The sequence below is a fragment of the Pipistrellus kuhlii genome, unplaced genomic scaffold (genome assembly GCF_014108245.1).
Source record: "Pipistrellus kuhlii isolate mPipKuh1 unplaced genomic scaffold, mPipKuh1.p scaffold_m20_p_24, whole genome shotgun sequence".
Lineage (NCBI taxonomy): Eukaryota > Metazoa > Chordata > Mammalia > Chiroptera > Vespertilionidae > Pipistrellus > Pipistrellus kuhlii.
In genome coordinates this window covers 5,737,666-5,765,163 of record NW_023425523.1, presented here as the reverse complement: position 1 = coordinate 5,765,163, position 27,498 = coordinate 5,737,666, and the positions used below count along the sequence as shown (strand labels likewise).

Genomic DNA, 27,498 nt, shown 5'->3' with positions numbered 1-27,498 from the left:
ACCCATGAACCAAGAGGTCACTGGTTCGATTCCCGGTCAGAGTACAGGTCCAGGTTTCACACTCGATTCCCAGTGTGAGGGGAGAGGAAGGTGCAGGAGGCAGGCAATTGATGATGTTTCTCTCTCATCCATGTTGCTATATCTCTATCCCTCTCCCCCCCCTCTCTCAAATCAATAAAAACATATTTAAAAATAAGAATACATGCACACAGAGAAACATTTTCAGGTTCTGACTGTGGCAGATCTTGGTTCTCACCTCCCCCCCCCCCCCCCCCCTATTTAGAGTGTCCTGGCTCTCCTTTGAGTGACACGCCCCTTCCCGAATGACCTCTGCTCAGGTCATTCCATCCACCGAGGCTTTAATGGAGAGGACGAGGCCCGTGCCTGGGGTGTGACAATTTATAGCCTGCTCCCTCCACACACATCAGGTGGCCTTTGCAATTCTGCAGTCGAAGACGCTGGATGTTGGAATGGTTTCTGTGGAAACTGCAGATTCTGCTGTGGCCTCTCATAGATCATAGCTCCACAGGAAGGCTCCGGAGGTGAGGCCCGGGCTAAGGACCCCAAAAGCTTTGCTTTGCTAGGAGACAGAGCATCTTTTCCCTGCACCAGGTGACCCAATTCTGAAATTCCCTGGTGACTAGTGCATTGGCCGTAAGGGGGGCACCTGAGGGCTGGTTAGGGGTCTCAGTGAGAAACGCTTCTGATGGGAGATGCGGGCTGGGCTGAGGCATGAGAGCAGCTGATATAGCCACAGAGGCTCCGTGAAATACATCGATATAGCACACTGTCCTATGGCTATCTTTCTTCTTAAGCACATAAGAATTGCCCTCGCTGGTTTGGCTCAATGGATTAAGCATCAGCCTGCAGACTGAAAGGTCCCGGCTTTGATCCCGGTCAAGGGCTCATGCCCCGGTTTCGGGCTCTGAGGTGGTGCAGGAGGCAGCCGATCCATGATTCTCTGTCATCATGGATGTTTCTATCTCCCTCTCCCTTCCTCTCTGAAATCAATAAAAAATATTTTTAAACATAAAAATAAACAAAAAGCATTGTCCTCTGGTCTCAGGGAGAACAGAGCCGAACATTAGTTCCAACCCACATGCAATTGTCATAGATGTGATGGTATCCCAGCAGAACCTCTCAGGTGTGGCTGTGGTGTGGATGCCTGGTGAGGGGGGTAGTAAGGAGGGGAGCAACCCCTTGGTTTCGGAGCAGGATTGTCTCAGGGAGCTTCAGGCCCCAGAGAACAGACCCGGGCCCACTGGGATCAGCACTCCTCCCGGTGGGCTGTGAGGACGGGCTGTGTCAGAACCCCAGCCACCCCCTCTCCCCCAGGGCACTCGCTGGAAAGATTCTGAGGGTGGGACTGCAACTCCGCCTTTTCCCGGGTGGCCCTGGAGCCACCACCCCGTGACAGACCCCCAGGCCGGCCTCCCTGACCGTGACCTCTTGTCTCTCCCGCCCAGGTGCAAATGTAACCTCCACGCCACCGTGTGCGTGTACGACAACAGCAAGCTGGCCTGTGAGTGTGAGCACAACACGACGGGGCCCGACTGCGGGAAGTGCAAGAAGAACTACCAGGGCCGGCCGTGGAGCCCGGGCTCCTACCTCCCCATCCCCAAGGGCACGGCCAACACCTGTGAGTAGCTCCGCCCACCCGGCTTCTGTGCGCGATGAGCCCGCCTGTTCCTCCCCACCGCACCGGCCTCTTCCTCCGACTCCTCTTCCCAGCCGCCGGTCCCTCTCCGAAAGGCAGCTGAAGCCCCCAGTCCCCGTCTCAGCACTTTCAAGCCCAAGTCAGCACAGGGACCCCATTCGCTTCCATCTGCCGGTGCTCCCATCACGTGGGCTGGGAGACGATGGCAATTTGTTTTTCTCGGTGGGTGAAACAGGTGCTCTCTTCCCTCCCCCAGATTAGTTTCCTATATAAAACTAACAAAGACGTTAGAACTCTAACTCGACGTGAACCACCAACAACTTCCACTGGGAGAGTCTCTCAATAGTTGCTGTCCCACGTCTCACACCGGGTGACCCGAGAGGGCTTTGTTCAGAAATGCTTCCCTCTCTAAGGTTAGGCCTAACTTTGTCCAGTGAAAGAATGGGCTTGTTCCAAACCCCCGTGGTTGAGAATGTCACGCGGGGCCTGGGGCCTGTTAGCAGAGACGCCCTTTAGAACAGGGATGGGGGACGTACGAGGCCGGTGAAATCCTTTGATCTGGCCCTGCCCAGGCAGTAGGGGTGAGTTAATGAAACGTTTGACCAAATAGAACAGGCTAAGTTTTTAAGGTGATGATTTTTGAATGGCCTGGGAATGATGAGATCAATATCCAAATGGCCCTTGGCAGCAAAAAGGTTCCCCACCCCTGGTTTAGGCAAAGAGAGTGACTGTAGGCATGCGAGGGCTACCATGAGAAAAGGTACGTTTGTGTCCCCGTGAAAAGAGGCATTACCTGTGCTTACAGGAAGTCCTGGGGGTGCCCCATGACCACTCTCAGGTGCCCCCCATGAAACCACGCTGAGAGAAGTCACCACTTCCAGATGATTCGCCCGCTCCCGGGGGTGAGCCCCTTAGCCACTGGCACAAGCCCACGCTGCCATCTTTCAGACGCAGAGAAGGGGTGAGGTTGTGCCTCCACTCACCCAGGCGAGAAGAAGCCACTAGAGCAGGAAAACTCACAAAGCCACCTGCTCCGTGCAAGGCAGGGAATGTCACCAGGAGCCTCCAAGCCACCGCTGGGAGAAGCCAAAACCTAAAACCAGTGCCACCGGCCCCAGGGCCTTATCAAGGTACACACAAGAGCAATGAGCCCAGTGACAAGCCGTGGAGTGTGGGGGCAGGAGATGATGATGACATTTCTGTGAAGCAGAGGGGAAAAAATCGCTCAGTGTAAGGGGATTCGGCTTCTGTCTGTGCTAAAGGGGAAAAATGACCATCCACCTCCTGAAATTAATACACAAAGCCCTGTTGGGCAGAAATGTTGATGTTTTTCGGGGAGATTTTATTAACTGGGCCTCTCCCAGGCTTTCCCGGATCACCGCGGGCCATCACTCACGAATTCCAAAGGAACCCGGAGGTTATTTATTCTGCTACCCAGTGGCCGGCTATCTGAGCATCGCCATCGCCACGGTCATCAAATTGAGTTTAAAAGTTCCCCACCATGAAAATGGCTCCGATTTCATTCTCAGCGTCTGCCGCGTCTTTAGAGAGACAGGACGGGAGAAAGTCAAGTTCACCATAACTGGCTGGCATCCCCGCGGGGCCGCGGGGCAGGCCGTGTCCAGACCACCAGAGGGGCAGCTGGGCACACTGCCGTCCAAGGCGTTGGCTTCTATGCTAGCAGGACCCTGTTCTTCCACCTGGAACTATGCTCCCACGTCTGGTTATTTCAAGACATTCTCCCGGGGGAGACCTCCCTGTGCCAGCCACACCTTTCGTGGACATGAACGTCAGGCCACTCCCTGGCCCCAGGAACGCACCCTCCTCCAGGTGTCCTCTTCGATTCCATCGTCCATCCATCTCTTTCCTCTTCCTGTCCTTCCATAGACGGTCGGACTCTCCCCCATCTCTGTAAAATAGGAAGGTGACAGGTGGGCGCGGTGGCCAAGGAGGTTGGAGCTAATGTTTCAATTCTCAGCATCAGGAAATGAGGTTCAAGACTCCAGAGCTTACCTACGATGGTCCCATCTTGCCATGGGAACTTCCCACAATGGAAGCAACCCCTTACCTGGCATCAGTGGTGGAGCACGCACGGCCTCCAGGATCCCATACCGCCCCGTCCATTCACTAGCCATGTGACTGAGAAGAAGTCAACGACACTCTCCAACCCTCGTGCCCCCAGCTGTCCTGTGAGGATCACGGCAGTGCGTGTCCCTGGGCATTCTGGGAGAACAGAATGAGCTAGTGCAGCAGTGTGCATGGCATGGCACCTGCCACCAACTAAGTATTCAAACCAAGTCCATCTTCGGGATTCTTTTCCCAGGCAGGCTTGTCCCATGTTGGAGGACAGTTTTCCTTGTTATCAAACTTATTCCTTAACATCAGTAGTGAGTGTCTCTGCATTTCCAACCGCCTATTTTTTTTTTTTCTTTTTAAATAGAGAAAGAATTACACTGGCCCCGGCTTCTTTTCCTACCGGGTCAGCATCAGTAACTCCTTTTTCAGATGTGCAGGCCTCTTACCTGGTTGCTGGCCCAGGAAATCCCTCTCATTGTTTAGTGTAGGAATTTAAAGTCAAGCCCAGGACTTATAGCGCTGTTATGGTTTTCATTGTATACAGGCTTTTTCCTATGCATGTGCATTCATGAGCTCACGGGCACCTGCGTGTACAAGCCCTTCTCCCCCGCACCCCACCACACACACTCAGACCTGTGAGTCCATTTGGTGAATTGCAAGTCAGTTCTCGAAGAGGGACACTTGGATATGCCACATCCTAATTCAAAAATGGAAAACCTAAGAAGTAAAAAGGCTGTGGCTGCAGTCTCTGACCGCTCAGCATCCACTCCTCGGTGATTTGGGAACGACACCCATGCTGGGTAATCCCTGGGTGTGTGCATCGAAATCTTTTCCTTCTTTCTTTACAGAAATGGGTAGAAGTGACGTTTTATCGGTAAGACGTCTCTCTTCTTCTTCCTGTTGATCCTTGTGCTGTTTCTGAGGGAATCCCATTTTGAATGTTACTTCCGGCTTCTGAGTCCACAGCAGTGCTGTCCGGATTCTCTTGATGCTCACTGATCAGCTCATGAATAAAATCATTGAGCCACACCTCTTTCCATTCTGATCCCTACAGAATAACACACAACATTGTTCTATATGGAGATGCTGCAAACGTAATAATCAACCTTAGAGACTATCACTCCAGGAAGGATCTATAATAATAAAAGTGTAATATGCTAATTAGACCAGACAGCCAAACAACCTTCCAGACGAAAATGGGGCTGCGAGGGCCAAGCCCTTTGTATGAATTTTGTGCATCGGGCCTCTAGTAATATAATATCACCAAACTGCTTTCCATACCATATTCTATGATCCTTAAAAGAATTTAATGGCTAAGAAATTTTGAAAAATGCTGTCCACTATCCTAACTCTTAGCTATTCACGTTACCTTATTTTAAAAATTGGAGAATCCTGTAGTCAAGTAGCCAATTTAATCTGTTTCCCAGATTTCTTGTTTGTAGGACACTAATAACTTTCTATTTCTAAATTACTCTTTGGGGGACAAGCTATTCTAATGAGTTCCTTCAGGCTGCAGACAGAAATGTCATGGAGGCAGACAGAAAGCCCAGCTAGTTGAGCTGCATTCAATCTCCCACTTTCCTTCTACCGACACGGTCTCATATTCTCCCAAGAAAGAAAATTAAATTGGTCTGACACTGACATTATTTGTTTGCTCAGAAATCCAACTTGAATTGTTGCACACGACCCAGGGCTCCTCGGAGTGAGGGGAAGTAATTGGCGGTGGTTCTCTTTTTTTCTCTGGTATTGCATTTGCATTGATCGATTTATATTTTCCCAGGTTAACACATATATGTCATCATCCAGACAATTGCCATCGAGCTCTAAGTGCATTATCTTATTCTTAACTCACAACCACCTTATGAGGAAGATGCTACTGTGTTCACGCTGTAGTTGGAATGGGGTGAGGGTGGAGGGAAAGGAACCTTGGAGGTTCACATAGTGAGTCGGGCTCAGAAAGAGGGTCAGAACCCTGCTGTGTCTTGACCCCATCTTGCTTCTCCGGGGACCTCAGTGACTTCCTCTCATCTCTGCTTCTCTCCCTGGATCTCTACTTGTTGTTTCTTTGTCTTCAAAGAACCCCCTTCTGCCCTTGCTTTACATTTTCTGACTCCCCACCTCTGCCTCTTCTCGATCTACAGGTGTTTTTCATTTCCTTGATATTCCGATCTATACCTGGGTTTTAGTTCTTGGTAATATTGGTTCTATACCTGGGTTTTAGTTCTTAGTATTATTGGTTCAATAATAATCTACCAATTATAGTCTGAGTTTTTCTAATGAATCCAGACAATTTTGCCAGCTATGCAAATCTCAAAGTCAACACGCTGGATACTGAAGTCATCCCATTCTCTTCGCTCTCAATGGAAGTCCTGCTCATTTTCAGGACTGCTCGTCAATGTCAGCTCCTCAGTGTAGCCTATCTGACTCTCCCATGCCACATCAACTGCTCTGTCCTCTCTGGAGTCTTGGCAATGTATGGACACTTACTATTGGTCACCCACATTTGAACAATAATGCTAGTTTCTCTTGATTAAGCTTTCCAGAGGCTTTTAGGCTTTGGAAAGTGCTTTGTGTGCTTTCTTGCCTTTAATCCTCACTGTTTCCCCCCATTCTAAAAATAAGGAGACACAAGCACAGAGAGGTTAATTAGGTGCCTCAAGGTCCCACAGCGAATGCATGACAGAGCAAGACTTAAACTCAGCTCTGATTGACTTCAAGAACTAAAATGCTAGCCATTTAAGAATGGGGTTACCTATCTTACATAATAAAACCCTAATATGCAAATTGTCCCTTGACCAGGAGTTTGACTAGGGGGCAGGGGCAGCCCTGATCAATGTACCCACCTGGGCATTATAGGGCTCTTTAAGTTCACTTATTTGTTCACCAGGTAATTAATTCCATAAACACTAAAAGAATACTAGAGGCCCAGTGCACGAAATTCGTGCACGGGTAGAGTCCTTGGAGGCTGCTGGCTGCCGGCCAGGGCCTCCCTTCCCGTGCTCGAAGCTCTTTTAATAAGTGTAATGGGTTTATTAAATTCTTCACCAGCTGTCTGTAGAGAACCAAAACCCAGGTGTTTGGACATTAAATAAGAAACATGAGGGAAAGAAGAACATTTGAAACTATTCCAGCAGGCATCCCTTGGCAGTCAGCTGTTCTCAACTTCAAAAATCTCTATTCCAACGAGCAGTCGGGGAAAAAAAATCTCTTCGAAGCAATTCCCATCTGACAGCAATGGAGTAGGCCGTGGCTCACCTGGTGACATCTCCAAAAAAGGCCAGCCGCCACGTGAGGAAGAGCCTGCATTTTAAGCATCCAAATGTCAGCTGATGGAAAACAGGATCTCACAATAGCCTTCCTTCAGGAGGATTGCAGCTGCAGCGAACACGGCGGTGCTCTGCCCTGGGCTCCCCGGAGGAATGGAGACAGCTTTGCATGAGTCTGAAGTGTTTTACTGCAGCAAGGGCCTCATCAGCCTCGGGGATTGGCTCTCCATGGTGGGGGGCCCACGCACCCCGAGAACTGAGAACTTCGCTCTGCATTATGCATGGCCCTCTAGCTCCCCGTGCGTTTGCAAGCACATGAGACGTCTCTTCCTGCAGCCCACCTTCCACTCACTCTGATGGATGACACAGGCGAGCGGCTTCCCCCAGTGGAGCAGGGTTTTCAATCACGGGGAAATTTGGAGCCTCCTGCCATTGGTACTAAAATGATGATGCGGCCATCATTCCTCACTCAACAGGGGATTTGCAAAGGAAAAAAAATTTCAGTACCAAGGCGCTGTGGCAAGGGAGCCTACTGGATGTGAGTCAGGAGTGCAGCCGCCCTCTGCAGAGGGCGCAGTCAGCTTGAGCTGCCTCGCTGGACGGCGCTGAAACATGGAAATAGAAACTGCAGTCTCCGGTTTGTGTTGATCAGTGATCAGTAATTGAGCAGAAGCTCCATAAACTGTGTTCATTTAAAATTGAAAGACTGTGGCCCAGCCAGCATGCATCATGCATCAGTGGTTGAGTGTTGACTATGAATTAGGAGGCCATGGTTCAATTCCTGGTCAGGACACATGCCCTGGTTGTAGGCTCAATCTGCAGTGTGGGGCATGCAAGAGGCAGCCAATCAATGATTCTCTCTCATCATTGATGTTTCTATCTCTCCCTTCCTTCTCAGAAACCAATGAAAATATATTTTAAAAATAAAAGTAAATAAAATCTAGAGAATTTTAATATATCTAATAATGGACCATAGGATTTCAGTCCTCCCAGGTGTTAAAAAATAATGGCCAGCTTTTGTTCCTCCTTCTCCGCTCCCTCTGAAGAAATAGGAAAAGAAAAATGGTTTTAAAGAAGACAAAGCTAGGAATCTACAGGGATCCGTTAAAATAAGCAGAGGGTGGTGGTTCAAAAATAAATACGAAAATAGAAGTTTAATGATTCCTCCAGTTACCACCTGCTGGTCCACTTCACGATGTAACCAGCACGTCCGAACGGCTCATTAACAGCTGTCCTGTACACGCTGCGTGCGCGTGTCAGACACTTTTATGGATTATCCCGGTCAGCACGCACAGCAGCCCTCTACGGGAGAGAGTATTAGCCCCGAGCCAGGGAGGAGACGGGGTAGAGCGGGGAGCTTGTCCCCAGTCCCCCAGCTGGTCCACGGCAGAGCATCCCTGTTCCTCAGCACAGTCCGACTTCCATCTCATGCTCTCACCCCAAATTTAGCGGAGAAGATGCAAATCTCTGCCTGCTCATTGGCGATATCTATCATGGGGCTGTTTGTTTGATGAACAACTACACCAACAATGGTCATCGTAACAGAGATGGCGAGAGCACATACCACCTGCCAAGCCATGTTCTGAGTGCTTCCCATAAGTCAGTTTCTGTCATCTTTGCAACAACACTGTGAGGCAGGAAGCTGAGCCTCCTGGAGACTCAGCAGCTTACCCCGAGGTCACACAGGCAGCAGGTGAAAGAGCAAAGCTCCCAACTCACAGCCTGTGCCTTTGCTCTTGGCTAGGGCTTTTTTGTGGGGTTTTTTTTTCTTCCTCTTTTTATTAATATTTTTTATTGGCATCAGAGAGGAAGGGAGAGGGGGAGAGAGAGAGAAACATCAATGATGAGAGAGAATCATGGATCAGCTGCCTCCTGCATGACCCTCTCTAGGTATCAAGCCACAACCCAGAACTCGGAACCTTTTAGTCCACACGCTAACGCTCTACCCACTGAGCCAAACCACCTAGGGCTGTGGTCGGCAAACTCATTAATCAACAGGGCTAAATATCAACAGTACAATGATTGAAATTTCTTTGGAGAGCCACATTTTTTAAACTTAAACTTCTTCTAACGCCACTTCAACATAGACTCGCCCAGGCAGTGGTATTTTGTGGAAGAGCCACACTCAAGGGGTCAAAGAGCCGCATGTGGCTCCCGAGCCGCAGTTTGCCGACCACAGTCATAGCACATTGAGAGAGACCTAGTCCGTTATGTGGGTTTCTCTGCAGAGGTCCACGCTGGGTCTGTTTGGTCCTCTGTGCCCGGAAGCCGAGTTTTTAATATCTTTTTTGAACCACATACACATGTCGCTCACCTTATAAGCCAACACAGCATGTGATTTGATATGAAGCTGCCTCGAGCCAGCTGCGGGAGCCGAGCCTTGATTTCCTGACTCCGATGAGTTCTGGAATTCTACAGCGAAAGCAAAGTGGCTTCCGCAGAGGGACGGAGACACTGCTTTCTCCGAGCCGATGCCCTCATGGTCGGGATGTTATCGCTTGTTATGTTTCTGAGATTTTTATATTGAGTTCACGACGCCTAACTAATACACATCTAACAGCTTTTCTCTCTCTCTTTTCTCTTTCCCTAGGTATCCCCAGTATTTCCAGTATCGGTAGTAAGTAAAAAAAAAAAAAAAAAAAAAAAAAAAAAAAAATCACCAAGCAGTCGAAGCTAGCTTCGCTTTGTTGTTCTGCTCCTCAGATCTGTTTTCCCCACCTCCATTTCTGATACAAAATTTCTCTGTGGATTGAATGATTGGGTTCGTTCTCGGCCCAGATGTGATGAGACCACGGGTGAGAGGGTTACCTGGGCAGACCCTGGGGCTCAGGCACAGCCCAGCTGCCCTGCTGTCTGACCAGTGAGGGCTGCTTCTCAGGTGCAATTCCTGGAGTTACCAGAGCTCATTTGGCCAAAAGAGGAACAGTCCTATTGACCCAACTTAGTCACCAGCAATCCGATGGAACGCTCCCCCTGGACGAGCTTTCCACCATCATTTAGCACAGTGGTCGGCAAAACTCATTATCAATACAGCCGAATAGCAACAGTACAACGATTGACATTTCTTTGGAGAGCCACATTTTTTAAACTTAAACATCTTCTAACACCACTTCTTCAAAATAGACTCGCCCAGGCCATGGTACTTTGTGGAAGAGCCACACTCAAGGGGCCAAAGGGCCGCATATGGCTCACGAGCCGCAGTTTGCCGACCACAGATTTAGAAAATCAGAACAGACGCCAGTGAATGCTTGCGCGTCCGTTAGACTCCAAAGAGAATCCCGGAAGCCAGGGGGAGGGAATTGTGCTGTCCCAGCAGCGTCAGTCTTGGTGAAGGCCTGAAAGAAGCAGGTTCTGATCAGGATTCATCTTTTTGGAGGGAAAAACGAATCAGTCTGTCTGTCTCTCCCTCCTAAAATACCAAGGTCCAGGTTTTCCTGATGACTTAGCTTTAAGTTTGCTAAAGAAGAGGGATTTAAAACAAAACAAAACAACAAAAAATACATGCAGCATAAAGGAGCGTGGCTCCTAGAAATTTCTGCAAGAAATCTTTTCATGGAAATATAAGGAATCGAAAAGAAAATGCCCCTTGTGCCCGCAGGGGAAGTAGGTCTGATGCCCCAGCCCAGAGCCCTTCCCAGCTGTTCAGGGAGAATGGGGCGGGAGCTTTCTCATTGTGTAGGAGCCAAGGACCCCTGACATTTGCCTGAAAAGCAGTAAGGACTCAGAACTTGGCAGAATCGCACCCATCTTGACCCATCGCACCCTTCCTGGTGGCTGCTGAGTAACGGGAAAGCAAGCCCCAAGGAAGAGAACAAGGGAGGAATTCTCACAGCTGTCTCTCCTCCCTGTCCTGGGGCGGTGCAGGGTGACAGCTGCAGCGAGACCATCCAGCATCCCATCCTTTAGGCCAGTGGTCGGCAAACTCATTAGTCCACAGAGCCAAATATCAACAGGACAATGATTGACATTTCTTTTGAGAGCCAAATTTTTTAAACTTAAACTATACGGGTAGGTACATTGTTATTAACTTAATTAGGGTCCTCCTAAGCTGGCCTTTGCTAAAATCTCCAGGGGCCAAAGAGCCACCTATGGCTCACGAGCCGCAGTTTGCCAACCATGCTTTTAAGTAAAACAGCTTCCTGAGCCTTCTAAATACCAGCCAGGTGTTCCCACTCGCAACACAAATCCCCGTTTGCTGCAGCCTGGGCCTGCCCCAGCGCGGATTGGTTAAGCCGTGGCAAGGTCGGTGCCGGGTGCAGAGGGAAGGCGTGTTCTCAGCCACGGGAGGCCCCCAGCCACGTACACGCAGCGTCCTCCCCGTGGCCTTGCGGAGAGCGCTCGGGGCTGCCCCTTGCAGAGGAGCGGACAGGTCACAGACGCAGGCCTTGAGGTACAGCGGCAGGGACGGGCCCTCGGGTGGGTCAGCAGACACGCGTGTGCTCCTCCCAGGCCTGGTGGATTAAGCCCAATCACAGAGTTCTAGTCTGTTCTCCGGTTTCTAGCCCCATTTCCCTTTTCAGCTTCTACCTGATTCTCCACCTACTGAAATATCTAGGACAGGGGTCGGCAAACTCATTAGTCCACAGAGCCAAATATTCAACAGAACAACAATTGAAACTTCTTTTGAGAGCCAAATTATTTAGTCTTCTTCTAACGCCACTTCTTCAACATAGACTCTCCCAGACCTTGGTATTTTGTGGAAGAGCCACCCTCAGGGGGCCAAAGAGCCGCATGTGGCTCGAGAGCCGCAGTTTGCAGACCACGGGATCTAGAAAATGGCTCCATCAACGATAAAGAACTGTCCGCTATTGCACTCCTATACCCTTTATGTCTTTGGAATTCCTCCTCCTCTCCCAGCCTTGCTTACGTCGTTTGCCATGAATCCTACGAATCAGATAAGCCAGTCTGTGGCTTCCCCTGACATTTGCACTGCCCACGGGGCCTTTTGAGGGAGGCCACCCAGGGGTTCAGGGGCCACAGCGCTCAGAGTCCCCCTTTTCTGCCTGATGGTAGCCACGCCCCACGACCTGCTCCTTTCAGGCCTTGCGGCTCTCATTTGAGAGCAGACAGGGACCCCTGGGGAAGCGAGCGGAGGGAGATGGTGGAGGCCGCCGTGGCCATCGGCCGGTCTGACGTGTCAGAAATGGACGGACGGAAAGGGGGTCTCTGGGGCCAGGAGTGTTTCTGTGTGGGGCGTGTGGGGCGTGTGGGGCACGAGCTGCATGGACCTGTCACTGTGCCATCCACGGGCCATCTCATCCCGCCGCCTTCACCTCATGCCTCATTTCCGAGCATCAGCAGATGCTGACCTTTTACACACCCAATCGGGAACCCCCGTTCTGTGGGGCTTTGTTTTGATTTCAAATCGCTGGTGGCCCGAAAGGATGCTGCGTTGTGCCTTGGGGAGATGTGTTCGGCTTTATTATTGACTGGGAACATCTAGCTCCTGCATCCCCAACCGAAACCCTCCAGCAGGTAATGTGGGCACTTGTGCCCTGCCTTCACGGGGCCTCTGGCTGTTCTCCGTGGAGTGCGGTGGGTGTTTCCTTAGATTTTTTCCAGAAAACAGGATGTAAGAGCTTCCTGGGGTCACCCAACATCATGCAGGACTAGCTTGCTTGTTGCCTGGCATTCAGGTCCAGAGACGTATGATAGCCCATCAGACATGATTATATCTCTACTCCAGGCTGCTTTAGTGGCATCCTCATGATTCCTTTGTGGGCTCAGAAGGCACTCTGCTGGATTCCTTTCCTCTCTGGGGCAGGACTTCATGATAGATGACTCACTGCCCGTTCGAGAGGGCACAGGAAGGGGGGTTCCAGGTACAAACCTTGGCCAGGGCTGTTCCCTTCATCCCACAGAAGGAATCAATGACCATAGTTCCACCAAGTATATACAGAAAGATGCCCTCACTCTCAGGAGACCCTTCAGCTAAGTGCATCTCAAGGAACACGAATGATGTGTATTATCGACGTAAATTATTAATGTATATAACCGTAAGTTCACATATATACTAGGGCTGAAGATGTGGGAGCCCTGATAGATGTCAGTATAGATCTCGAACTACCAATACCTGTATTAAGTCAGGTTCAAATGCATGGACAGAGTGGTCATCCTTTCTGATCATCTGCTAAACGTGTTTGAAACAAATTTCCCATTAAGGTCATTGGTAGCTGCTGCTGTCTCTCCATGAGCAAGTAGGTTGTCCAGTCATCCCCAAAGGTTGTTGATTTCTCAAAACTCAGTCATTTCCGTGTACTTGGGCCACCGCTGAAGAAAACACTGGTGATGTTGTCAGCAATGAATGGATCCCAAAATAGATCATCCCCAGGAGCCCTGATTACCTGACGGGGTAGTAATTCATTCAGGTTTTTATTTTTTTTTCTTCATGTATTATGCCTGGATAAGCAAACTCATGATTCATTCAAGTGAACATTTGTTGATGCTGTTGATCCAAACTAATAGTTGGTTTGGTGTGGGCGTCTCTGTTAAGGTGGCAAACTAATTGTTACCTCCTAACATATATTATCTGGTCCTTCATCCTGAAAAGTAAGTGATTTCGCTAATTATGTGGAAACGGCTCTTAGAAAGAACATAATTAGAGCAGCAAGCATTGGCCTCAGGTGCAGATGGGTTTGTGTGGGTGATTATCACCCTTAAAAAGGGATGAGATGAGTCTGAGGTTAAAGCTAGACCAACCGTTGAAATGAAAGATCATGTCCGAAAACACCATTTCAGAAAACTTGGAATTTTTTTTTTTTTAATAAATCCAAGTATTTCTTTGAAAAGCAACAGAAGAAGAGAGAGGGGGACTTTCTGTGAACCCAAGTAAACACGATTGCCTTAAATTATTTTCAGATTCCTGGCATGAAAAGCATAGAATGTGGGTGCAGGTGTTTGGCCATCCCCTCCTCTCCAAGGCCTTCAATTCCAGACAATCATTCACGTAAGGGAAATAGTTCCATTTTCCTGTTTGCTCTTACAATGGGCATCGCCTTCATCACAGAGTCAAACATCCACCTATAATTTGATGTAATCGGCAGGACCAGTAAACAAGGGAAGTGTCACCTATAGGGGTCCGTCAGCCGATTGGGAAAGCCTAGACCAGTGGTCGGCAAACTCATTAGTCAATGGAGCAACGATTGAAATTTCTTTTGAGAGACACACTTTTTAAAACTTAAACTATATAGGTAGGTGCATTGTTATTAACTTAATTAGGGTACGTCTAAGCTGGCCTTTGCTAAAAATGTCCTCAATCTAATTGAGGCATGTAGCTCTCGAGCCACAGTTTGCCGACCACTGGCCTAGACCTGTTTTCATACTTGAAGGCCTTAGAGCTGGAGACCTTGTCAAAGTTGTTCTCCATGCAGCATCCAAACATTTCTGTTTGATACCGATGTACAGAGGAAGCCTGGATCGTGAGGAGAATCACAAGGTCAGCCCTGTCCCTGCCCGAGGTTATTAGCTGCCGTGTTCATGCTACGCAGAGAGCAGCCTTGTTTGCCTTCCCCCTTTGCTTTAATACTCCTAAATCCCTCAAATAAAAGTTTCATCTGAATTGCCCTTTAACTAATTAGGTTTTATATAACGAGGTGGGGGAAGGCTCAGGCCAGCGTAGCTTTTGCGACAAAGCTGCATTCATTTTGAGCTGTTTGCGCATGTTCTAGGAGGGAAGCTGAGGGACTCGGATCTCTTGTGTGCCTAGTATCCTCATCTCAGATCCATTCCATATCTGTGTAACTAGCATCTCGCGCTCATGAAACCTTGGTGGTTACCCGAAAGTTGAATGAACATTAGGACGCAGCTGCTTCCTTAATCCTGAAGATGAAATCAGTTATTTCAATGAAGGATGGGGGAAGTATTCCCTTCCTTAAAAAAAAAAAAAAAAAAAAAAAAAAAAAATTCCGAGAGGTTTAGCAAACTTTATTGACAATTGCCCACCTTGAGCCAATTGACTTTGTTTCTGGCATGCATCTTGTCCCAGGCAATTTTAGAATGTTGAGCCACTTTTTAAGTGTGAGCTGATATCTGGACTTTACCTCTGTGGAGTGGGGAACATGGAAATTTCTAGCTTAAACCAAGATTTGCCAAGATTGCTGAATTGGTCCTAGGATGCACCTTCCAACGTGGAACTGTGAACCCCACGCTAAGAGTGTTGGTGTCATTGACCAGCCGGGGTGCCAGTGGTGAGCTGGCCAATGAACAGTTCCACTTCCTGGGAAGCATGAGGCAGAGTGGCTGTGTAGAAGGAGGGGGATATTCCCTCGAGTCTACAGAGCTCCATTACGAGAGTTGAAAGTGAGGCTCAGAGGGAGTGAGGGGTTCGGCCAATGTTGCAAAGCCAGGAAGGCCATCTGGCTCCTACAGCTGAAGCTCCTAACATTAGACCCCGTGGAAGAGAGACATCAGGATTCAGTGATTTCTGCCGCAGACTCCTTCCTGCCCCTTCCACTGCACTTGGGCCTCTTGGTCCCCGAACTGTCCATTTCTGGACAGGGAACTTCAATGACCTAGGAAAACATGCATATTTTTTTAAATATATGTTTTATTGATTTTAGAGAGGAAGGGAAAGGGAGAGAGAGAGAGACATCAGGGATTAGAGAAAATCATTGATTGGCTGCCTACTGCACACTCCCTACTGGGTATTGAACCTGCAACCCGGGCATGAGCCCCGACTGGGAATCAAACTGTGACCTCCTTGTTCATAGCTCGATGCTCAACCACTGAGCCACGCCAGTCGGGCCATATTTTTGTTACAGCAGAAGTTACTGGGAGCATGTCTGAGGAGAGGGGTAGGGGACTCCGTTCTTCTGGCACCTGACACCCCAGCACGCCAAGGAAGAGGGAGACGGCACAGATGTCAGATACATTGTAGAACACAGAACATTTCATGAAGAAAATTCCACAGATTAGAAAACGTGCTTGCCCATGGTCTGTGACAGTAAAAACATTTTATTTTTTTAAATCAAGACAGTTGCTTATAGCGAAATAAAATTGTGTGTCGTCTCAAGGACAGACCCACCACTGTCACCTGACCAGTATCCTCCCCACCACTTTAAGGAGGCTGTGTTTCCGAGAACAGGCAGCACGCTGTGAAGATGGGAGATTACCCCATCGGCCTGGGGATTTCTGCCGGAAAGCTTTGGAGCTTTGTATGGATTCCTCTCTAGGAATCCATAATGCTATCTGGGGGTCCCCCGAGGATCAGCCACAGTCACTGTATCAACCCGAGGAGCTGTAGGCATCTGCCTCCACCCGAGAGGCTCCCCAAAGGGGCACATTGAATGAGGGCTTACCAGGCCCCTCTCTGCAGTGGCTTTTTCCACCCAGGGTAGCTCCCCGTGCTTCATCTTATCATAAAACCCAAACGTCACCTGAAAGTTCATGTTCTTAGGAAATTTCAAAAGCTCTGTTCCAACATCATTTCCCAGAGGAGGCCACTGAGGCTGAAAGGTCAGCTGCGTCCCCTCTCAGCTCGTGTCCATGTCTAAACCAGGACTCCTCACAGGGCACCATGACATTGGGTGGTTGCCTTCTCATTAAGTATGGAAAGGGATGGATTAGGCTGTTCTAGAACAAACATGGGAAGGGTGATCAGGATTTGCTCTGTGTTTAAATAGTGTCCACAGAGTGAGGTGAACGCCGCCTACAGTTCATGCTGAGTGAATGCCTTGTAAGACAGATAGAAGACAAGCTAATATTCTAGAACCGCAGTCGACAAACTCATTAGTCAACAGGGCCGAATAGCAACAGTACAACGATTGAAATTTCTTTTGAGAGTCAAAGTTTTTAAAATTAAACATCTTCTAACGCCACTTCTTCAAAATAGACTTGCCCATGCCGTGGTAGTTTGTGGAAGAGCCACACTCAAGGGATCAAAGAGCCACATGTGGCTCATGAGCTAGTGTAGCAAACCACTGCTCTAGAACAACCCTTCTTAGCCTTCAGGTTCGAGCTTGCTTTCAGCTTGCTACACTATGGACTCAGCAATGGACAGTCAGGTTTCCCAATTCTAACATAGTTCCTCCCAACTGGCAGCACACAGAGTTTTCCTTGGGGTGCAGAGGAGAAAAAAAAAATTCTCTTAGAGCCCCATGCTTAGAACCAGAATCCCCATTTTTCTGATTCATGGAAATGAACTTTGAGTGCCACAACCAAATTGTCACCTCACAGTTTTCTGAGTTTACTCGTGAATGAAAAAGTAAATCGGGCAGGATACGTCTAAACTGGAGTGCTTCTAAACTTGAAAGAAACTTGGAAATTAGCATTTTTATCTTTAAATGTTAAAAATCAAGTCTTTTTCTCAATATTCCAAAAATAATTTCTATTGCTCTCTGAATAGTATTCATGGATGTTGGCCCTGGAACTGGGTTGCTCCCTAAAGTAAGCTTTTTTTTGTTTTTTTTTTTTTTTTTTTTAACACGTGAGAATCGCTTGCTTAGGAACAGCTAAAATTGCAACAAAAAAAACACAGGAGGCACACCATTATTTTTTCCACTCAGCAGGAACTGTTTAGGTGACAGTTATCTGATTTCTATTACAATGGCACCCACAATTAGAATAACAAAAGCTGACATTTACTGAAAGCTCACTGCAGGGACAAACAAATACTAACTCTGCAGCCCTGGCAGGGACCCGCAGAGAGAATCATCACCCCCCTCCCACAGATGAGGTGAGGCCCAGGGAAGGTAAGGAACATGTCCAGGTGGTAGAGCTGGGATTCAAATCGAGGTGTTACCATTTTTTCCTATTTGTAATTTCTAACTCCTCGAACCAGTGGCCCATGGGTAGAAATTCTCAAAGCTTCGTTAGGCAAAGAACTTTTATTGGAATAGGATAGGATAATATAGAATTTCTCTCAATTATACTATTAACTAGAGGTGCAATGCACGAAATTCATGCAAGGTTAGGTCCTCACAGCCCTGGCTGCCTGAACATATCACTTCTTTTTCCCTCTCCTGCAGGAAAAAGTTAGAACCATGTCAACAAACTAAAATGTTCTTGATTTGATGCTAGTGATACAAATCATTTTTATTTAGAGCCACAACAATGGTTTGAGTTTTTTTCTGAACAATTTCTAGAAATCACACTAATTCCTGGGAAATGCAAATTTTTCACTTTTCCTAAGTGATCATCCCAGTGCAAGTGGACTCATGCTTTTCCCTCACCAGAGTGCTCAGGGGACAGGCAGCATGCAGGCAACAACTGGCATATTTTGCCTGCCTGTTACCAAATGTCTCCTTAGTAACGCCCGGAGACACATGTGGAAAATTATTACGTGCTTTTCCCGTTCATAGATGCTGACAGCTATAGCGGTACCCGCATTAAGATCTCCTTAGCTCTTGTGTGTATCATACGCTCACAGCAACAATATATCAGCTCTCTAACAGATATTAAAGAACCAAAATGAGAGTGAAAGTTCCATGTCTTACACGAACGTTATTTGCTCTCATCTAATTATGGAGGAAACAAGCGGATGATACCTGTTTACAGTCGCCGAGGCACTTGCTATCAATTACTCGGTTATGAGATACTTACGGAGGCCTTCTGCCAGGCTCTGCCCTTCCTCAAAGAGATCCGATCGAATTACGGGGATGAGAAACAGACCTAGGGGATGTAAGCCAGCGACACACACACGTGTGTTTCTCACGTGGAAGGGAGCAGCCAGGTGCACCGACAGTAGCCCCCCGAGTTCAGAGGTGAGAGCTCTCCTGTGGGTGCAGCTGGGCCCAGAGGATCGCTCAGGAGGGAGTTGGGAGCTGAGCTTAGCAGATGGTAGGTCTGACTCATGAAATGACTGCTCTCATTGTAATGGCCTAGGCCAATGGTAGGCAAACTCATTAGTCCACAGAGCCAAATATCAACAGCACAACGACGGAAATTTCTCTGGAGAGCCACATTTTTTTAACTTAACCATCTTCTAACGCCACTTCTTCAAAATAGACTCGCCCAGGTCATGGTATTTTGTGGAAGAGCCACACTCAAGGGGCCAAAGAGCCGCATGTGGCTTGCGAGCCGCAGTTTGCCGACCACTGGCCTAGACTCCTTAAGCAAACATTTCAAAGCATCCAGTCCTGATCCTGAGTCATTGTTTTTAATGGGTTTTTTTGTTTGTTTGTTTTTATTGTTTTTTTTAAATTTATTGTTATTGATTTCAGAGAGGAAGGGAGGGGGAGAGGGAAATAGAAGCATCAATGATGAGAGAGCATCATGGATCGGCTGCCTTCTGCACGCCCCTGCAACCCAGGCGTGTGCCCTGACCAGGAATTGAACCCTGGCCTCCTAGTTCATAGGTAGATGCTCAACCACTGGACCACACCCACTGGGCCTGAGTCATTGTTTTTTATACTGGTGAATCTAAGAAAGAAATTGCATTCTTTCTTAGATTCTTAAGTGAACAATGCTTGCCATTATTTCTGCATTGGAACCAATAACTCCAGACGCGTATGTTGAGGTCAAAAACATCGTGAGAATAGATAGACGCACCCAAACACACGCACCTTAGATAAGATCAGAGGCACCTCGGACCCTTCTCCTTTAGCCACAACCACCGGGCACCCCTCTCTTCCTCTCTCTGAGAAACTGCATGAGTAAAAAGAGGAAATCAATCCGTGGCTTCGCAGAGATAATGGCTCACACTTAAAACACACCCCAAAGAATCTCTCCGGGAAGACGAATGCAGCCAGTTGGTATCTGTGAATATAAATTGCAGAGTCTGGGATTCTCAAGGGAGAAATGACTCTTCCTTGTTATCTCCTGGCTCCAGGCACCCACCTCCTGCGGGGGCTGAATCGCTGCCGTCCCCCGTCTGCATAGGAAGATTCTAGGCGAGAGCAGATGGCCAGAGCCGGGCAGCAAGGGGCTCTCTCTCCAATGTCCATTCAATGCTTGGGGAGTCATCCGGGGCTTGTCTTGTGTTCTGTGGAGCGCGTCACGCCGAGGGGAAGGGCAGGCGTGTGGCGTGTGTCTTTCTGTTTCGACCCCGTGGCGTGAGAGCTGACAATAACGTGCCCTGATCTCTCCCCGACGTGTGCAGATCCTTCCAAGTTTAATAGGATGTGGCCGAATATTTCTTCTCTTGAGGTTTCTAACCCCAAACAAGGTAGGAGCATGTCCGATCCTGACTGATATCAAAGTCCTGCCTGCGGAGGGGGGAAACCCATAGGCTAATATTTTAGCACCACAGAAGAACATGGTCATAAACTCCATGTCTATGAAAGAATCACTCTGCTATGAAGAGTGTCCCAGAAATACTCCAGGGAGAGAGAGCGGGGGGGATGCGATAAGGAGGAGCTGTGGGCACTGTATTACACGGACGGGCAGGCCGTCCCAGGACCAGCCCATGTGCTGTGGCCATCCCAGTGAAGGGCTCCAGCAATGAGGCTTAAGGGCTTGTGAGTGGCTCTGGCACCGCTCTCCTGCCTCCTCTTTACTTTTGTTCAGGAAACTCTGCATTCGCTGCATTGAGGGTGGGGGACAGTGAATGCCAAGGAGGGATGGCAGCCCCTCAGCAGACCAGCTTTCTTTTTCTTATAGACATTTAGATCTCTCCACCACCCATCGCTGTCTCCCTCTCCATCTCCCCGCCCCATCGATCATGGTGCATTCCCTCTGGGGGCCTTCCCCTCCCTCTTGTAACCTGCTGTGAATCCACAGCCACTTCCGCTGGCCTCGAGAGCCCCCCCCCCCTCCTGTGTTTCGTCTGCCCGTGGGGCCCTCGTTACTTCCTGACTCTCAGCACCAGACAGACAAACGTATGTAAGAGAGACTGGCAGACGGCCATGCGATGACACAGGAGGAAACAGAATGTTTAAAAACTGGGCCCCAAAACGCATGAGCCGCAGCGGAGCGTTCCACTCGCACCAACACTGAGGCCGTAGCTTGGTCTGGACATAGGGAGGCTTTTATTCCGCTAGAGGTCGGCAAACTCCTTGGTCCACAGAGCCAAATGTCAACAGCACAACAATTGGCATTTCTTTGGAGAGCCACGTTTTTTAAACTTAAACTTCTTCTAATGCTACTTCTTCAAAATAGACCCGCCCAGGCCGTGGTATTTTGTGAAAGAGCCACACTCAAGGGGCCAAAGAGCCGCATGTGGCTCGCGAGCTGCGGTTTGCTGACCACGGCTAGGCAGTTGCACTCTTGTACCTCCTCCCTTCTCAGGAGAAAAAAGGGCATGTCTTTGGTTTCCCCTTCCTTCATTCCCTGCTGGCTGTTCCTTTTAAACTCCAGTGAGTACAGGTGCAGGGGGATGTAGGGGAAGGGAGGACCCCGAAATAGCTGCTACATAAAATAGCAGGGTTGGGGGAGTCCACTTGGAAGGCTGTGTTATGAGACCTCCATCCCAGGGCTGAAACGAAGACTGTCTGGCTAAGGCATCCCTAGGAAATCTAATTGCTGTAATCAGATGTCCCGAATGGGTCTCCCCGAGTTCCCGCGCTCCTCCACGGGAGAAATCGGCTCAATCTCAGCTGCAGCAGGAGTTGAAGGTCCTGCCCCCTGAATTTCAGACTCAGCAGATTAGACCAGACAGGCTAAGACACTGAGGACTCCGCCATGAGTGCGGAGATGGACGGACGTGGGCCTCCCTCGGGCCCTGGGACAGAGCCGTGTCACTGTCCCGCTGTAGTGTCCTCAGTAGTGTCCTCGGCCGTTGCCGGCCGCCCCGAGTGAGGACGCGGAAAGAGTTCAGGTGAACGTATCTGGGAAGCAGCCCCGTGGAATAAAATGCCTGAACATGCAGTTTTAGCTAACGGTGCGCTTCCCCGCGGAGGCCGGGTCTGTGTGGCCGTGATTTATCTTGTCCACATCCGCAGGGAGCACCCAGCTCTCCGCTGTTCGGGCTGTTTCCACAGGCAACTAGCTCCCTGCGAGTAATCGGAAAAGAAGCAGCGGGCAAACGTAGAGCAAAACCCCTGCCATTAGCAAACCATCTCATGGCCAAGGTGATCCACGTGGGGAAAGGCAGACAGGATCAAGGTGACCCTGAGACCCAGGCCCAGGTACTGCTTGCTGAATGGGGGACCGTGGTCACCATGGTCTGTGATGCCTTCTCAGTTCAACAAGGTCATGTGACCAGTGTCTAGGTAGCTTGCGGTCCCATAGGGAGGATGATATGGCCAACGTATGCAATGATAGAGCTCAGTGGTCAGCAAACTCATTGGTCAACAGAGCCAAATATCAAGAGTACAACAATTGAAATTTCTTTGGAGCCAAATTTTTTAAACTTAAACTTCCTCTAACACCACATCTTCAAAATAGAGTCGCTCAGGCCGTGATATTTTGTGGAAGGGCCACACTCAAGGGGCCACAGAGCCACATGTGGCTCTCAAGCCACAGCTTGCCAACCACGGATATAGCTGATCAACCCCACGAGGCAAACTACTGTGTTAAGAGAGGGGCCGCAGGAGTCATATTGCTCCTGGACTGACCTTGCCTAACGGGATTCTGGATGGAAGTGGTAGTTACTCTTACCCCTGAAAAGGAAGCCTCTAAGCTTTATTTCAGACAACATTAAGCCAGCTTCAGCCAAAGATAAGACTCCCCTTCGTGATGGAAGAAACACAAGTTGTTGCCATGAACGAGCAGGGCTCCTCCCCCATGGGTTGGTGGTAAGCGGTGGCGTGGGAACGTGTCGCGATGGTTTCTAACGTGCTGTTCATTCTTTTGAACCCGTCCAGTGGCTCCCAAAGTAGCTTTGCCAACCGTTCCTCCCGTCCAAGTTGCAAACCACAAGAGAGGTAGGCATTCTGGGATTCATACAGCGGTCCCCCACGCGCCGTGTTGTGAAACATTGCACTGTATGAATCTGGAATCCCTGTGACGTGTACCCATCCGCTTCTTTGTGAGGCATGTGGACTGACACTGAGCAATGCATCCGATCGTCCCGGGAATGGCATCTGTAGGAGGGAGTGAGGGGAAGAAAAAAAAAACCTTCACCCAGAAATTGGCTGCAAACCAGCAACGCTGCAACGTTTGTTTCCCGAGAGATTCGTGTGCGAATGAACAGGACAGCTTAGGTGCCCGTGTAGCACGAACATGAGAGTCTTAACGTGGTTATCCACTCGCGCTGAGAACATGGAAGTGCACGGAGTGTGAGCTTCAGGGATGCTTTTCGTGAGAACAGAAGGGCAGGGTCTGTGTGTGGTGCCCACTTGGCATTGGGACAAATGACAGCCCTTGGGATTTCTCCCTCCAAACCTTATCTGGCACGAATTTGAACCAATATCAGGGATGCTCGGCCCTGGCCTAGGCAGTGATTGGGACCCAGAAGTAATCATCGGGCCACATTCTTTAAGTGAGAGGCAGTAGCCTCTCCTCTGAATGAATATTTTGTTGCTGTGGTGGTGGTGGTTGTGTGTGTTTTTTCTCCCAGGAAACCTAAAGACTCCTGTTCTTGGTTCGCCTTTTTTCTTTAAATGTTTCATGGGACAGGTGTGTCCTGTCTTCCATCCTTGGCTGCTGGGCATGTGTTTTTCGTTTTTGGGGTGAACAGTTCTTACCCATAAATAGATTGATGAGCTACATCTAATTTTTGTTTGACCCACCTGGGGAAAATGGCCATAATCGCTTCCCCATTCCTCAGCCAATGTAGCCACATCCTCTTCCCGAGTTTAATCAACACCAGCAGGTCCTCCTGAGGCGCCTGGAGAAAAGGGGAAACTGGTCAGAACATGGGGAAAGCAAAGACAGTAGGACTGACGCCACGCCTTACACCCATTCCCCCTTCCCCCTCGCCCCCCCCCCCCCAGTGTGCTTTCACGCAGCAAACTTGAGGGGTTTCCAAATGGATTGGAAGCCCAGGGACTCTACCTTTAGGAGCAGAGCAGCCCAGAGCTGGTTGTCATGCGCGTGTGTGTGTGTGTGTGTGTGTGTGTGTGTGTGTGTATGTGTCACAGGCAGTCATGAGGTCCTTTTCCCTCTGCCATAGGCAGACCTGCCCAGAGCAAGCAGGGTGGTGACGGAAAAGGGAGCAACGGGGCCTCTCGCCAAGTCCACGCCTTCCATGTCCTGTCAGCACTCTGGGTGCTCAGGAGGCCTCTGACCTGGTCTTGGACCACCCCCTCCCCATGGGATCCCTGGTTTCTCGGTGTCACAGCGCTAACACCGCCCACACGACCCTGTGGAGGCAGAAATAAGCCACCTCAGGGGGTGCCTGGCAGAGCAAAGCCACAGCCGGGCTGGGGAGGGTCAGGGCCAGGACACTGCTCCCCTCCACCCCCGGGGAGGCGGACACGTCTGTCTGGCACCCCTTGGAGGCGGGTGCCTGTTAATGCAGCGAAGGGGACATCCTGCTACAGCTCGGATTCATTTACCCTCTATCTCCAGTCCTTTTCCCAAACCCTTCCTTTCTGGGCAAAATGAATTTCCTCCAGCTCTGCCCTTGAATACGTTTTCCTCATTAGGCCAGAAAAAGAAATCTGCCTGCACCCCGTTCGCAGTGCTCTGATATTGACAGCAGTAAGGCCCTGGGGGGACAGTGAGAAAGACTTAACCCCTCCTCTTCCTGCCCCCTGCTCCTCCCACCCGCCTTCTCTCCAGGCCAGTCTCAGGGAGAGCCTCTCCCTGCCCTTGCCTCGCAGGTGTGGGTCTGTCCTGACCTGGAAAGCCAAGGTCAGACAACAGCCTCTCCTTCCAGATACTCGAGCTCATTGCACCAAGCTGGCCGGTGTCTGAGCTCCTACCTCCTCTCATAACAGCCTGTTATGACCTCATATATATCTTCTGGGGATTTTGGCCCCCAGGGGAATGCCGGTGGTCACAGCTTAGGATATGCTAGAACATACAGGACAACAAAGAAGTGTTTGGTCCAAAATCTCAATCATGCCAAGGCTGAGAACCCCTCCTGGGTCTGGCAGGTGGGGCCTCGTTCACGGCTTAGGAAATGGAGGGAGTCCTGTGTCTGGGTCCAGGGTTGTTACTACAAACAGAGCGGTCCCAGAATTCTCTTCGAGCGGAGAACTAAAATCGAGGAAGCAGGTCCTAGGGGTGTAAAGAGGTGGAGTGTTCCAGACTGCGTGAACAGCACATGCAAAGGCCCTGGGGTTGGGCTTGGCATGTGGGCTGAGCAACATGGAGGCATTTTACAGCCGGTGAGGGAAAGGGTGACAGCAATGAGCCCCCAGGAAGCTAATCACATGCTAATCGGTCTCAGAACCCTTGGGTTTAAATATGTGGACAATAGGTGTAGGTATGTGATATTTAGCTATGTTGGTGAAATTACTACAATGTTTTTCCCCCACAAAGGGCCTATTCACTAACGTTTGTTAATAACAGTGAATTAATAACAAAAAACCTGTTAATTTAAGCAAATCTTGGTTAAAAACATACAGACCAGAAATGTTGTCCGTTAAATCCAGAGTCTGTTAAATGGCGGTCTGCCAAATCAGGGGTTCACAGTGTTTTGGGGAGCTTACAAAGTTGCGAAGCTGGATTAAAAAACAGCAATAGCCCTCGCCAGTGTGACTCAGTGGGTAGAGCATCTGCCCAAAGACTGCAGGGTCCCAGCTTCCATCCCAGTCAAGGGCTTGTCCCTCAGTTGCAGGCTTGATCCCTGGTTCTGGTTGAGGTGAGTCCAAGAGGCAGCCCATCGATGTGTCTCTCCCACATCCATGTTTCTCTCCTTCTGTCTCTCCCTCTTCCTTCCACTCTCTCTAAAACTCAGTGGGAAAATATATCCATGGTGCTGATTAATAAACAAAACAAAAGCAGCCTTGGCTCCAGGGTGAGCCTAAAGGGCAAAGAGGGCCAATGACTGTGCCCTGAGATGTGTGCGCAGACTGGGCAGAGAGGGAGGGAAACAGTGGTGGGCATGGAGGAGGAGAAGAGAGAGAGAAGCCCTCTGCTCAGGAAGGTTGCCAAGAAGGGTTGCCAGGCAGCTCCGAGGGCCCCATGAAGAGTTATGGTCATGAACTTAAAGTGAGACTGGTTTCAAAACAGTTGGATAAACCCCCTGCATTCAGCCACTAGGTGTATAGGCATAGAGAGCTGGAGAGTTAGCTGTAACCAGGCACAGAGAGCTGGAGAGTTGGCTATAACCAGGACCAGATTTGCCCAGGAGACGATGATTGGGGTGAGGTGGGCAGGGGACCAGGGAGTGAGGATATGTGAAAGGAAGGAATTACCAGGATAAACCATGCACTCCATTCTTGGGAAGAGGGAAGGGAGGAGATGGTAGGTCTGTGAACCGGACCCTCCAAGAGTCATTGAGCTATTCCTTCAGGCTCTTAAAATGCTGATGCATCTCAGACGATAGCATGAATTGATCATTCATGGATTCTGTGCCCATTGTGGGAAGAGTCGTTGCTGGGAAGTGGTAAATTCACAGAACATTGAAAAGGAACACAGCAGTCTCAGAATTACATCTGAAATGTCTTGCATTTATCTAGTGTCCTCGTGCTTTTCAAATCCCTATCCAAGGTCGTCTTCTCATTTTACATTCTCAAGTATACATCACAGCCAAGGAAGGCAACTTTATCAAAGTCCGGGAAGAGTCTTGGCAGTGTTAAAAGAATCAAGTGACCATTAGCCCATTTCCTAGATTGTAAGGCATGTAAAATATTCACTTACCTTCTGAAGTAAGTTTATAATGTTGCGTGTTGAGCTATGTAGGATTCCCTGTATCGCTATATAATTACTTATATAATTTATATTATTTAACTCTTCTCATCCAAAGTAATATATTGGCTTTCCAAAGAGGATCCAGAAACAAATAGAATGTTATCCCAGAAATGTGAACTATTCCTTAAATGCAAAAAATCAGTGCCAGTCCCGTTTGACATTCACGGACTGGGTTCAAGAGTGTGGAACTTGGAAATCTACAGATACCCTTTTTTTTTTTCTTGGATGAACTTGGCCAGAAGGAGCTCAAATGTGGTCTGGCCATGGGGCAGATGTTACTGAACCCTCAGACACCCACAAAGGAACCAGGGCATGAAACTTTCCAACTTCCTGCTTCTGCACACACTTTACTCCTTCCCCCTGGAACGCTCAGCCCCTCCTTTATTTTAATACACTCGACCTGCGATCAGAGGTTTCATACTAAGCCCAGTGTGAAGTCACTTTCCCTAGCTCCTCTGGAATTCCTTAGTTTCTCCCAAGGCCGTGCACAGAACCCTGGGTGTTCTGAGCCAAGCCATTCTGTTTTCTATCTGAGCACCTGCTTGTCTTACCCACTCAACTAGCTTCTTAACAACAGGGACTCCTGCGTCGTTCCAAAAAGCTCCTAGGATGAACGTTTGACATCAAGGATGCTTTTGACACAAAAGATGTTGCATTTGGCGCACCGAGGACCAACCTGGGGTAGGGACCATGAAGGATGTCCGCTGAGTCCCCTTCCAGAGGGGGCAGCCCCCTCCTCAGGAGGCCAGGCAGATGGACAAAGTCCTTGGGAACGAGATTTCAGACTTGGCTCTCCTCCCTGTGACCACTTCTCTGAGGTGTCTCCAGGCCAGAAAGTTTCTCCCCATTTCAAACACTCAACAAGAAAAGCTTTCGAGG

At 49.2% G+C, this 27,498-nt stretch overlaps 1 protein-coding gene across 5 annotated transcripts in view; it reads left to right on the top strand.

The window, feature by feature from the left end:
* The window catches only part of NTNG1 (netrin G1), a 195,135-nt gene that overhangs the window by 136,363 nt on the left and 31,274 nt on the right, over positions 1 to 27,498 (top strand). For 3 of the 5 annotated variants that reach the window (XM_036452660.2, XM_045586955.1, XM_045586958.1), the window contains exons 4-5: positions 1,467 to 1,639; positions 9,590 to 9,616. In XM_036452660.2, coding sequence (XP_036308553.1) covers positions 1,467 to 1,639; positions 9,590 to 9,616 — 200 coding nt within the window. Of the gene's footprint in view, positions 1 to 1,466; positions 1,640 to 9,589; positions 9,617 to 20,035; positions 20,102 to 22,679; positions 22,740 to 27,498 lie in introns of all 5 variants that reach the window. The other 2 variants (XM_045586956.1, XM_045586957.1) reach the window with 2 other exon arrangements.